The following is a 13,139-nucleotide window of genomic DNA, read 5'->3' as shown; positions in this document are numbered from 1 at the left end:
GTCAAGTCAGTAGTCGCCAACCCACCAATCCAGCTGGTTCCAAACTTAATTGGCCACATCTGCTCCAGATCTGTTTTTTTTTTTCAGATGCTTGGTGTTTTGGAGACTTCCAGGTTTTGCTTCATGGATGAACTTTGCAGGATCTTTGGAGAGAACTTTGGAGGAACTTCCTGACATAACAGAGGTGGGTGCTTCAAACAAGGTACTTTTTCAGATTGTACTTTCTGTACCTTGTTTGGGACTAAAATGAAACAAAAGCTGAAAATAAACTTCATCTAAACTGCCGGCAGATGTGATTGTAAGACCAAACGTACTGCTGAAGATGTGCCTGCGTTAGACTCCTGAGTCGACCGCCCTAGTGTTCATCTTCAGAGCTGAATATAAAGATTTCTCAGGGCTTATACGTCTAAAACAAGCCAACCTGCCATGTGCACGTCTGAGAACGTTTCAAGAAACAGAACCGGATGTCAGAATGTATACTTACTACCTACATCTAGGAAAGGAAATACTCAAGTACTCTCCAGCAGGGAGCTAATCAAGATTCACCGATTGTTTGGCAAGATTTTTGCAGGGTTCTCATTTGCCGCAACACCACTGATCAGATCCAGATCTCCGCATCCATCAGAAAAAAAAAAAAACGTACCCGGTGATGTGGCTCCTGCCCCGGCAGGCCTGCTGCCCCGTCCCATCTCACGTATGTAAGACATAGCAAAGTGTGCAAGGCTATACACAAGCCTCAGATTGTACAAGTTCACCAGTAGATCCCCCCAAAGAATGCTTCTACAAAGTCCTAAGTACACCTTCTACCTTCCTATACCCGTGCCAATGGCGAAGGAACTCAGTTCAAGCCTGCCTCACAGATGCCAGTGCTTTTGTCTCACACTTTACACAACGTTTTGGTTTGTAAATCTTTGGATGTGCAGTAATGTCCATAAAACAACCAGTCAGATCAGCAGTGGTCAGTCTTCGTCTTGAGGTACCACTATCCCGCGCAAGAAGGCAGCTTTAAACTATGCAACTCAATGCTAGTGCCACCTCAAACATCGTTGGTGGAAGTCTGTGTTCTTGTAATGGGAAAAGTACAATCGTTTAGCTCGAACACAAACCTGAACATAGCTGCCAGTTGTTTCTATAATAATCCTTTACATGGAACAGGTCCGAAGCCCCCTTAAAACACTCATCAAGCCACCATTCTTAGCTTTGTTAACTTTGTTTGTCATGAAATCTTCAAAAGCAGAAGTATAGTCTGGTTTGATGGAACCGTGATGTTAATTTGGGGGCCCTTGTAGCCACACTAGCTTGCAGTCAACATGCTGGGACAATGTTGATGGTCGCCTCCTACTTTCAGCTCTCGTTAGATCAGTTTCGAAATTTCATGCTTGGTTTGTTCTCGTGCCAATATGTCTATGTTCCCACCAACATCTAGCCCAAAATTTGTCTTGGTTGGTTGTCCTCAGATGTGATCACGTCTGGCCAAGTGAGACTACCACCGTGGCTGACCACCAGTTTCTCATAAAGAAGTGGTTTTCTTGTGCAAACATATCGGTCGTCACTGAGACAAAACCTTGTACGTTTTTGATTTAACATAATTAAAAAATTTGGTCTTTATATTGTGTTAATGTATCGTGAGGAACGAGCCAATAGAAACGATACAAATATATTAGGAAAAAAATTCCATTGACTTCCTTTTATAGTTAGGAAGATATTTTTAACTATTTTAGAGGTACGAAGCATCATCGCCTCTAACAACAGAGCAAGTAAAGATAAAGAGCAGCACATAATTCTCTACTGTCAACAATTTTAGTTGTTGTGGCTATTGGAATGACAGTAGATCCTTGTTTACAGACTCTGGTTTGTCTCGCCCTTGTGGAACCGGCACAGTATTGCAGGTTGAGTTTGTACAGCTGGACTGTAAAGTCTGAAATTTGTTTCTGGCCTCAGTGTTTTTCCTGCTTCAACGGACCTGATTCAACTCTTCAGCTCATTAGCATGACACTAAAATATAACAAAATACGACACTGTGCTACTCCAAGACGAAGACTGAGAGATGCTGGTTTAAGACAAACAGAAAAGGACATATGAACTTGGAAAGAAACCCGAAACCACCATACGCTCCTGTTTTTTGGTTAGTCTGTGGAGTGAACACTCTCCGGAAGTATGTGTTTGTGTTTCCGCGGGGCAGCGCAAGAGGCGTCGCCACGTCTGGCAGTGTTTATGACACAAAACGGAGTGCCAGCCGAGACACGGAGCGAGAGAATTCCCAATGACACACACCTCTGGCATGTCTGCGCTTCCAACTTCCAACTTCCAACGGAAGGCCGCAACATAAAAACGGAACGTCCTGTTTTTTGTTTTGTTTCTTTTTTTGGTCTTGTTTGTTTTTCTTTTTCTTCTTTTTTTCTCAAAAAACCTACTATATACAAATCTATATTTTCTACAAATACATAAATTAAGCAATACAAAACTCAATTAAATTAAAGGAAATCACAAACACAGAAACAGAGAAAAGAGAAAAATAGAAACACAGCATCACAGCAGTTGGTTTTACCCTGTAAAAAAAGAATAGTCTACCATCCTTATCGCATCGGAATAACACAACGTCGTAATAAAAAATACGCTTCTGTAATTTTTTTTCCCTCTCTGCAAGTTTCCAAACTCACAATCTTGAAGAAACTTGCCTTTGGTGACAAAAAAACCCCCAAAAAAACAAACACTTAAGCCAAAACCTTCAAAATAAATACTTTTTTTTGAAGTAACGTCAACAATTACCAAACTAAGTTCTGCCTCAATCACATAGACTCTCTATACAACAGAACTGTAAGAATTTATTACTATGAGGTATTCAGAGACATTGGTAAAAGACATACACGGCCCAAAAAACGGTGGACACGCCTACCAAGGTGATGTGAACAACGAAGGGGGCGGGGCTAGTGGTAGATTGTGTGTTTGGGGAAGGGGCTTAATGTAGAGGGGTGGGGGGAAAAGAGGGAGGAGCTTTGGTTTATCAGCAAAAAGAGGTGGAAAAAGAAACAATTCCTTTGGTATGTTTTCATTGCATGGCTGCACTGGCGAAAGCACCACGGTGAGAGAGAATAACTCCGTTTTTAAATCTTCGTCGGTGGCCCTTCTAGAGGCTGAGGTATTCCAAGAAGTACAAGGTGAAAGTAGAGAGGTCAACAGCGGTTTAACACTTTGGTTCAAGCAAGGCACTCGTCCTGTGAGTTCAACAAAGTCTGCGGCGTGTCTGCAGAGGGCGCTGTCACACGAGCACGGATGAGAATGGGACCACGCTGAGCGATGGGGAGGATGAAGGGAGGGAAGAGGGTGGGTTGGGGAAGGGAGTCATCACACCATCTATTTATCCACCACTTCATTCATATAGGCCGTGCAAAAAGAGAGAAAACATCTTTGGTATTCTTTGGTATCATTAACGTGATAGAAATCACCAATGGAAACTGAGTGAGGTAGCATCTTTGGTTCGCACTATAAATATCAGTAGGTCTTAACACACGTTTTGTCTTTTTTTGTCTTTTTTGTCTTTTTTCTTCGCCTTTTTTACGTGAGGAAGAAGCAGCATTCTCTTCTCTTTGCTTCGTCAATGTAATACTCATAAATAGTTACCGAATATACTTCTTTTTTCACTTTTTGTAAAGCTAACCACACCACAAGAGACAACAAGGCCAGAAATCTTGTGACGGTTGGAGTGGCACCCACTGACTGGGCTTCTCCAGACCAAATGCACCACTCTTGATGAGAAACCACGAAGGTCGTAGTGCTTTCTTCCAAACTATATAATGCATAGAATCTAGTTTTTCAGTTTTCCCTTCACTTGGCCAGCCTGAAGCCACATGCATTCTTCATTCTTCCCGTCATTGTAGCTTTGAATGAAATGCTGTATTGTGTAATGGTACAGCCCACTTCTGACACCACTTTAACTATCGAAAGTGAGCAATGTTGAAAAACTTTGGTATGGAATAAGTGAATACATCTGCCAAGAATTGATGGAAAGTTTCAGTGGATTTACAAGAGAAACATATTTAGGAATCTGTACATTTGTCTTTTTTTTGTTTTTTTGGACTGGCCTTTAGATGGGAAAGGGCTGACTGTTGTAGAGCAGGACAAGTTCAAAAACATTTGAACCAGACTACATAGAGTGGCAGTACGGTCAAAAAAATGAATGGGCCAGCCCTACAAAAATGATCTTAAATGAATAAAAAAGCTTGTCTACTCACTTTTGCTATGTTGGTGTTCCCATGTAGGCAACAGTCGACGTATGTTAATAAGGGATCCCAGCTAGCAATGAGTCGTGGCATATTTAGTAATAAAAGGGGTTGAATGAAGACACTGGGGGCACAATCGCTATTTCAGGGCCCTATGTGACATCTAGATCATCTCACCCACCCAAATCACATCAGTTTGCAAGAATGACTACTTTATTAATGTGTATAAAAGAGCGACATATGGAATGTTTTGTACTTACTGCAATTGTTGATGTGTAATATTACCGAAATATATTTGGCTTATATATGTGGCTTAGGGGCCTTAAGCAACTGTTTATACTGCTTATAGCTAAAAACGATCCTGGCAACAGTCCCCAGTGCGACTGCCCGACATATACCACCAACAGTTATGCCACTGACTACACATATAGGTTACATATAGGCCACATTCGTATAGCTGAGTGAAAATCGTCTTTCTTTGATTTGGCCTAAATTGCTAGTTTACCAATATATTTAATGAAGGCAAGAGATGATTAAAAATCAAGGAAAGCAGATATTGTATTGTAATAAATTCAGATGCTGTAGTCTTGTGAGATGTGGCTCCCTCTAGTGTCAGTCCAAGGCGTAACTGCCCACTTACAATCAGCTGTCTGTCCCTGCTTGTCGGTTTGATTAATCCTTTGCAGTCCAGTGAAATAATGTCCCTCCAGGGCTGTGGGTATTATGATTGGCCCTGTGAGGTTTAAATCTTTGGCGTTTAGCTGCTGGCATTAAATATATTTATGATACAAAGCGTGTTAAAGCTAGCAAAGTCTTCCCTGAATGTATCACACCACGACAGGTGCGCTACATCAATGACAAAGGTTTTGGATACTTGTTTCTCAAGTGCTTTTGTACTCTATAAGCAGGTAGGCGTGTGTTATTTTGGATTAGATACTGATTACAATCCAACAGACTCAAGATTTAGTCTGTCTGAGCTTGACGATTAGGCCACTTCCATAGAAGGCTTGGAGGACATGTATAATTTGGCCCATAAGGGTTTTCTTTGGTTACATATCTCATATGATTGCAGAGTGAAAGATGATGAACACAAGCACAAATGTGGAATTGGTTCCTACTTTCCTGACAGTTAGGAAGAAAGCACTACAAGGAGCGTGGGGAAAAACCTTGCTACAGATGCTACAGCTTCATGTTCACGAGCCCCACAGAGATGTTTTTGCGTTGGGGTTGGGGGGTGGGGGAGTGTCGTAGGGGTTCGAAGCACGCACAGGTGTGCACGTGTGACTTCATCACACCTGTGCCTGTCTACGTGGGCCGCCCCTTCGGACAACAGTGCTTAGATTCACGTGACGTCACACGCCTGAATTCGCACATCGAGACGAACAAAAAAGAACAAAAACAAAGTCACTCTCAGGTGGACTCAGCGTCCAGTCAGTGATGAGGAGAAGGTCCGTGACAGCAACCAATCACATCGAAGGAGGATGAGCGTGAAATAGGGGCGCGTGTACGACCAATGATTTGAGAGTAACACTTCTTTTTTTTTTCTTTTTTTTTTGGTTGTTTTTTTCTGTTTTTTTGCAGTATGTCAGACATAAACGAAGTCTTAAATACGCGTCAAAGAAGTCTTTGGTTTGTTTGTTTTCTTTGGATATTATAAATATCAGTACTGTACAAGTTTTAAGGGCAAAAAACAAAACGAAACGAAACGAAACAAAAAAACTCTGTCCAGAAGGTCTCTGGTTCTTAAGTTTTAAAGCTTTTCCACCGAAGGTTTTATAGTCAGTCTGCAGCCGGTAACTCCGTCACGCTTTGGTACAAGTGCTGGAGGAGGAGTTGGCGGAGTTGGAGCTGCCGTCATCCAGCCACTTATCGAGGCTCCGCCGGCGCGCGTTCATGAAGAAGTTGCTGACGGTGGCGAGCTCCAGGCCCAGCTGCTGAGAGATAGTGATTTGTAACTCTTTGGACGGGCGCTTGTTCTCTTTGAATATTGCATGTAAAGTCCGTCGCTGGACGTCAGTGAAGACCAGCCGGGGCTTCTTCGACACGCTCCCGCGCTCACCTTTGCCCTGCTCCTGCTCCTTCCGTTTGCACGCTGAAACGAGAGCCAAACAGAGACAAACACCGGTGTTAGATTTCGACCTGAGACACTTACAGAACTTGAGATGGTTGCATGATGAATGATGTCATGGTCGCTTGGAGTTTACAGTCAGAAACCTGTTCGTCAAGCACACTCTCCTCTTACCACAAGGTTCCTTTTACTTTTGGTTCCCTAAAAAGGACAGAGAACCATTTCTGCTACTCTCTACCTGCACTGTACACTTTATATACAGATCATTGTTTACACCACTAGTACTTCTGCATTTACTGGACTGCAGTTCACCAGCACCTTTCTGTCTATATACCTGATACACTTGAATATCTGACTATGCACTAACTGTCTATACGTCCAGTACACCATAACACTTGCCTACGCACATCTTGTCTACGGTCGACACCTGTACCTACTGACCACACACACCTTGTCTGTCTTTTACTGTCTTTTGTCTTTGCGCTGTTTATCTTTTATTATTGCACTGGAAAAGTCGCCCCATAGTGTTTCGTTATACTGTACTACCCTGTACTGTATAATGACAATAAAGTTGAATTGAATTGAATGGGATTTGGAAGAACCTTTTTGGGGCAGTTTCCTAGAATGACGCTGGCAAAAAGTGCTCTACATAGTACCCCCAATGTGGAACCTTTTTACAATTTTGGTGTAGCAGCAGAACCTTTTTTGGTAACCTGAAAAAACTGCAAGTGGATGGTTCTTTTTGTAAAAAAGATGTGAATGAGGAGAAACTTTTTAGAGTTGCTTACCCAGAAACAACAGAAATAGTGTTACCAAACTATATCGTACCAAAAAAGGTTCTTTGACTTGTAACAATGATGCAATCCTTTAAAAACCTTACAGTGGATGTAAATGAAATGCATGGGGGAAGAACCTTTTTAGGGTCACTAGCAAAAAGTGTTCTATGTAGTACCAAAAAGGTTCATTTACTTGTAACAATAGTAGAACCTGTTTGGTGCTTTTGGTGCAACAGTGGAAACCCTTTTGGTTCCTTAGAGAACCAGTTTTGTAAACGAGGTGTATGATTGGAAAGAACCCTTTTTAAGATTCACTTTTCCAGATACACACTGTTAAAAGTGTTCTAAATAGTACCAAAAGGGTTCTTTGACTTGTAACAATAGTGAAACCCTTTGTGGTGCCCTAAAAAACATTTCAGGGGATGATTCTTTAGAGAACCATTTTTGTACATGACATGTGTGACTGGGAAGAACCTTTTTAGGGTCACTTTCCCAGACATTAGAAAAGTGTTCTTTGACTTTTTAGTGCATTACATGCAACAGTGGAACCCCTTTTGGTGGCCTATAAAGCGTTTCGGCGAACTGTTCTTTAGAGAACCATTTTTGTAAAAGAGATGTGAATGGTGAAACCCTTTTTGGTACCCTAAACACTAGCAAAAATGGTTCTATATAGTACCAAAAGGGTTCTTTCACTTGTAACAACAGTGAAACCCATTTGGTGCCCTAAAGACCTCAGTGAATGGTTCTTTGGAGAACCATTTATATAAACGAGATGTTCATAGGACATTTTTGTGTGAAGAACCTATTTAGGGTCTGTTTGGTGCTACAGAGAACCTCTTTTGCTTCCCTAAAAACTCAAAAATGGGTCTTTGGTTCTATGTAGAACCGTTGCCTTTACTAAAGAACCCTTGATGAACCTCCTGTTTAAAAGGGTGTAGATTAAGCTTAAGTCTAGAAGGTTGATTCACCACTAGAATGCCAGTTTAGTCTGAGGCTAAGCTTGGCTTAATCCACGATCCAGGTTTAGCCCATGAAGTTTAAAGAGCTTCCTCTTTTCCAAAGGACCTTTACATGATGTGAAGGTTCTTTAAACCGTTTAAAAGCCTTTCTTTTTCTGATACAGTTCTCTAGGGATCCAAAAGTGGTTCCAAAGTAATTCTTTGTGACACATTTTCTTTAACAAATGTGCTGATATTGCTGGCGCTTGTCTTGGATGTGCAATTTGAGGTACAATCTCACTTGGTGTAGCTCTTTTTGCACATCTAGCTGCACATCTTACTTGCAAAAATGCTATTTCGGAGCCACAGAAGAACGACTTTTGGTTTCCTAAGGAACCTTCAAAGCAGGGATGCCCATAGATTTTGCCTTGGTGGGCCTAAGTGCAGTGTTTGTGGTGTCCCGAGGGATAAAAAGACAAACTGAGTTTTATTTTATATTACACAATATTTTCTTACAGAAAGTGCAGGTTAAAAGGAAAATAGAAATCTATCCATCCATTTTCTAAGCTGCTTCTCCGTCAGGGTCGCTGGAGCCTATCCCAGCAGTCTTCGGGCAGAAGGCAGGATACACCCTGGACAGGTCGCCAGTCCATCGCAGGGCAGACAGACACAGACAGTCACTCACACCTAGGGGCAATTTAGCATGTCCAATTGGCCTGACTACATGTCTTTGGGAGGAAACCCACGCAGACACGGGGAGAACATGCAAACTCCACACAGAGAGGACCCTGGTCACCCGGCTGGGGAATTGAACCCAGGCTCTCCTTGCTGTGAGGCGACAGCGCTACCCACTACGCCACTGTGCCACCCCATAGAAATCTATTATATATATATAGGCATGTAGAGGTGGTCAAGACAACTGGCTGAAGTGCAGACCGAGCATCAGAACGGGGAAGAAAGGGGATTTAAGGGACTTTGAACGTGGCGTGGTTGTTGGTGCCAGACGGGCTGGTCTGAGTATTTCAGAAACTGCTGATCTACTGGGATTTTCACGCTCAACCATCTCTAGGGTTTACAGAGAACGGTCCGAAAAAGAGGAAACATCCAGTGAGCGGTCAGTTGTGTGGACGAAAATGCCTTGTTGATGTGAGAGGTCAGAGGAGAACGGGCAGACTGGTTCCAGATGATAGAAAGGCAACAGTAACTCTAATAACCAACCAGAATCTCTGAGGAACGTTTCCAACACCTTGTTGAAAGTCTGACACGAAGAATTAAGGCAGTTCTGAAGGCAAAAGGGGGTCCAACCTTTTACTAGCACCTAATAAAGTGGCTGGTGAGTGTACAGTGTGCTGCTGTCAGAACAAAATCTCGTATCTCCAAAATAGGAGCAAAAAACATGCATTACTTTCAATGTAAGTTAATGGAACCAGAGTTTTTTTCAAGTCAATTTTGGCCGTTTATTTTGGTCCGTACTTCATGAAACTTACACGCAGTATAAAGGCCAACAGGCATTTTCAAATTATGTCAAAAGCCGAAAATCAATGAAATGGAGATACGAGGTTTTGTTCCAAAGTGTGTACTCCTGACAATAAAGGTGCCAAATAGAAAAACCTGATTTGATTGGCTAAAGCAGCGTAGAAGCTATTTGAATGATTTATTATTTTTGACTTATTTAGCATTTTAGTTATGTTCCTCTCTACTAGCTATACATCAGACTCGACTACAACACTGCTTATAATACCAGCTTTGACCGGATCCGTAACAGTGGTACATTCTTCTAGACATACACATAGACACGAGAGGTTCTCAGAAGGGTCACTGAGAACCACAAAGCCTGTGAATGTCACAGCATTACAGAACACTAATACAGACGTTCTAAAAAGGTTTCTCACAACAACATTTCTCAATATCTCTCAACCCATCAGCTCATTCCCAATATCCATTTTCTCAATATTCAATATTCCAGTTCCCAGTTTCATCATGGAGATGGAACAAAAATGGATCAGGAAAACACTGAAGTGGACAGAGCAGACGTAACACAGATGCAGGATTAGGAATGAGAATTTTCCCGCTGATTGTGAGAAAACTATCCATGCTTCTGAATTTCCAGCCTCACTCACTGATACTTACATAAAACAAGATCATAAAACTATCAACAGGGCATAAACGATGGAAAACAAGCAATTGATGACATCTAAAGCCTTTTCCTTCCGGCTTACAGGACCTAAAGTATGGTTTACACCAGAGCTGGTTTATGAGGAGCCTGGCCGCTTCCTATTTCCCCCATTATATCAAAACAGGCCTGCTGAACAGCAGAGGGCGCCTGTGAGTGAGTCCTCAATGGGAGTGAATGGAGCTCAACGGCTAAAAACGAGCAGTTAAATAGTTTCTAATCACTGAACCAGAACTTTCCTTCAGTTTTGGACAGTAGACGGAGGGATTTGACTAAAAAACAGAGAAATCTCACCTGTTTGTTTCCTTTATTCTACAGTAAACGGGAGGCGGGGCTTTACTGCTAGAGCGGGATGATTGATGGGTGAGCGGAGCAGCTCATTGGCTGTTTGCCTATAACTCGAGTTTAAAAGCTCTTAAATAAAACAGCTGTGTTTAGATGTTTTATGCTGTTCTGTTCAGGAAATTATCAAATTAATTTACATTAAAATTTTTCAGCATTTATAAACTATGATTTTGCTCAAACGCTCCATATCAGCCCATTCATTTTGGGCTCACTCGGGAGCGCCCCCTAGCGTCTGAGAAACCCAGAAGACATTGCAGAGCAGGAATTCTCCTCCCTACAGGTTCTCTGTTTACACTGCCTGATGTGCAGTTCCAGACATGGCCACAGGGGGGCAGTCATAGACTGATATGAAGAGGACACAATGTTGTAATGAGTGCAGGAGAAGAAAGAAAGCGAGGCAGCAGGTGTGTCTTTAAACCAAACAGCACTATGCATGCTGGGTATTCTCTGTCCCAGGTACAGTGTTTGTGCACTACCTTTTGCAGTGTATTGTGGGATTTTAAGAATGGACTGGATACACTCTACTGTGTATTTTGGACCACTGCAAAATGACAGACCCCCAAAATAGTGCACTCTATAGTGACTAGTGGAATGTTTTTGGACATAAGCTCAGATTCAGGCTTAAACTTAGACTGACTTACACATAGTCTAAGATTAGACACAGATTTAGATTCAGACTTAGACACGGCTACACTCAAATTCAGACTTAGACTAATTTACGCACCATCTCAGTTTCAGTCTTAGACATAGATTCAGGCATAGGCTTAAAGTTAGACTAACTCACACTCAGTCTCAGATTCGGACTTAGATTTAGATTCAGATTTAGACTGATTTACACTCAGTCTCAGATTGAGATTTAGACTCAGACATAGACTTAGATTCAGACTTAGAATCACACTCAGTTTCAGACTAAGATATAGATTCAGGTTTAGGCTTAAAATTAGACTGACTTACACTCAGTCTCAGATTTGGACTTAGATTTAGACTTAGATTCAGATTTAGACTGATTTACACTCAGTCTCAGATTGAGATTTAGACTCAAACAGACTTAGATTCAGACTTAGACAGAATCACACTCAGATTCAGAGTAAGATATAGATTTAGGCTTAGGCTTAAAGTTAGACTGACACACTCAGTCTCAGATTCGGACTCAGACATAGACTTAGATTCAGACTTAGACAGAATCACACTCAGATTCAGACTTAGACTCAGACACAGATTTAGATTCAGACTTAGACAGAGTCACACTCAAATTTAAGCTTAGATTTAGACATAGACTTATAAACATAGACTCAGCTTCAGATTTAGACATAGACTAGGACTCAGTCAGACTCATTCAGGCTTAGATACAGTCATACTCATATGTAAACTTAGACTTTGACTTAGATTCGGACTTTGGACTCCTGTTTTAAAACGTTCTTTACTCTAAATAACCACAAACCTTGTTTCTCTAATGATGACGTTTAAAATCAGATATGATTAAAAATAAATTCCCTATCAGTGAATTAATGGATATGAAATTAATCTGAATTAATCATGTGTGTTAGGAATAAAGTACAAATAAACAAATGAAGAATGAATAAACGAGCAAACAAATAGAGCTTATTTATACCGGTGTGGGTGTGCGAGGCTCGTCTGAGGTCTCTGGGTGACTCTGTCGCTCTGAGTGTGGAGATATTTCTCTGAGAGCAGCTCTGATAAAGTGATAAATGAAGTAAATGAAGGTCTGGCTGAGACTCAACTGGCTGAATATTAACACAGAGCAGCTTTATTTCACCGAACACCACCGTCCACCATCACTGATACCGCTCACCTGCTAATCATTTACACAGGGCACTGATAACAGGGCCCAAGCTCACACTACAGAGAGAGAGAGACAGAGAGAGAGAGAGAGAGAGAGAGAGAGAGAGAGAGAGAGAGAGAGAGAGAGAGAGACAGAGAGAGAGAGAGAGAGAGAGAGAGAGACAGAGAGAGAGAGAGAGAGAGAGAGAGGGAGAGAGAGAGAGAGAGACAGAGAGAGAGAGAGAGAGAGAGACAGAGAGAGAGAGAGAGAGAGAGAGAGAGACAGAGAGAGAGAGAGAGAGAGACAGAGAGAGAGAGAGAGAGAGAGACAGAGAGAGAGAGAGAGAGAGAGAGAGAGAGAGAGAGAGAGAGACAGAGAGAGAGAGAGAGAGAGAGAGAGAGACAGAGACAGAGAGAGAGAGAGAGAGAGAGAGAGAGACAGAGAGAGAGAGAGAGAGAGAGAGAGACAGAGAGAGAGAGAGAGAGACAGAGAGAGAGAGAGAGAGAGAGAGAGAGAGACAGAGAGAGAGAGAGAGAGAGACAGAGAGAGAGAGAGAGAGAGAGAGAGACAGAGAGAGAGAGAGAGAGAGAGAGAGAGAGAGAGAGACAGAGAGAGAGAGAGAGAGAGAGAGAGACAGAGAGAGAGAGAGAGAGAGAGAGAGAGAGAGACAGAGAGAGAGAGAGAGAGAGACAGAGAGAGAGAGAGAGAGAGAGAGAGAGAGAGACAGAGAGAGAGAGAGAGAGAGAGAGAGAGACAGAGAGAGAGAGAGAGAGAGAGAGAGAGAGAGAGAGAGAGAGAGAAAGAGAGAGAGAGAGAGAGAGACAGAGAGAGAGAGA

At 42.1% G+C, this 13,139-nt stretch overlaps 1 protein-coding gene across 2 annotated transcripts in view; it reads right to left on the bottom strand.

The window, feature by feature from the left end:
* Nucleotides 1–13,139, bottom strand: part of onecut1 (one cut homeobox 1) — an 18,336-nt gene continuing 5,197 nt past the window's right edge. For both annotated transcript variants that reach the window (XM_017725039.2, XM_017725040.2), the window contains exon 2: nucleotides 1–6,312. In XM_017725039.2, the coding sequence (XP_017580528.1) occupies nucleotides 6,023–6,312 (290 nt within the window). In that variant the 3' untranslated portion in view covers nucleotides 1–6,022. The remainder of the gene's footprint in view (nucleotides 6,313–13,139) is intronic.

Source organism: Pygocentrus nattereri, chromosome 7 (genome assembly GCF_015220715.1).
Source record: "Pygocentrus nattereri isolate fPygNat1 chromosome 7, fPygNat1.pri, whole genome shotgun sequence".
NCBI classification, from domain to species: domain Eukaryota; kingdom Metazoa; phylum Chordata; class Actinopteri; order Characiformes; family Serrasalmidae; genus Pygocentrus; species Pygocentrus nattereri.
The sequence above is the reverse complement of the archived record's forward strand: the minus strand, read 5'-3'. Positions and strand labels throughout refer to the sequence as shown.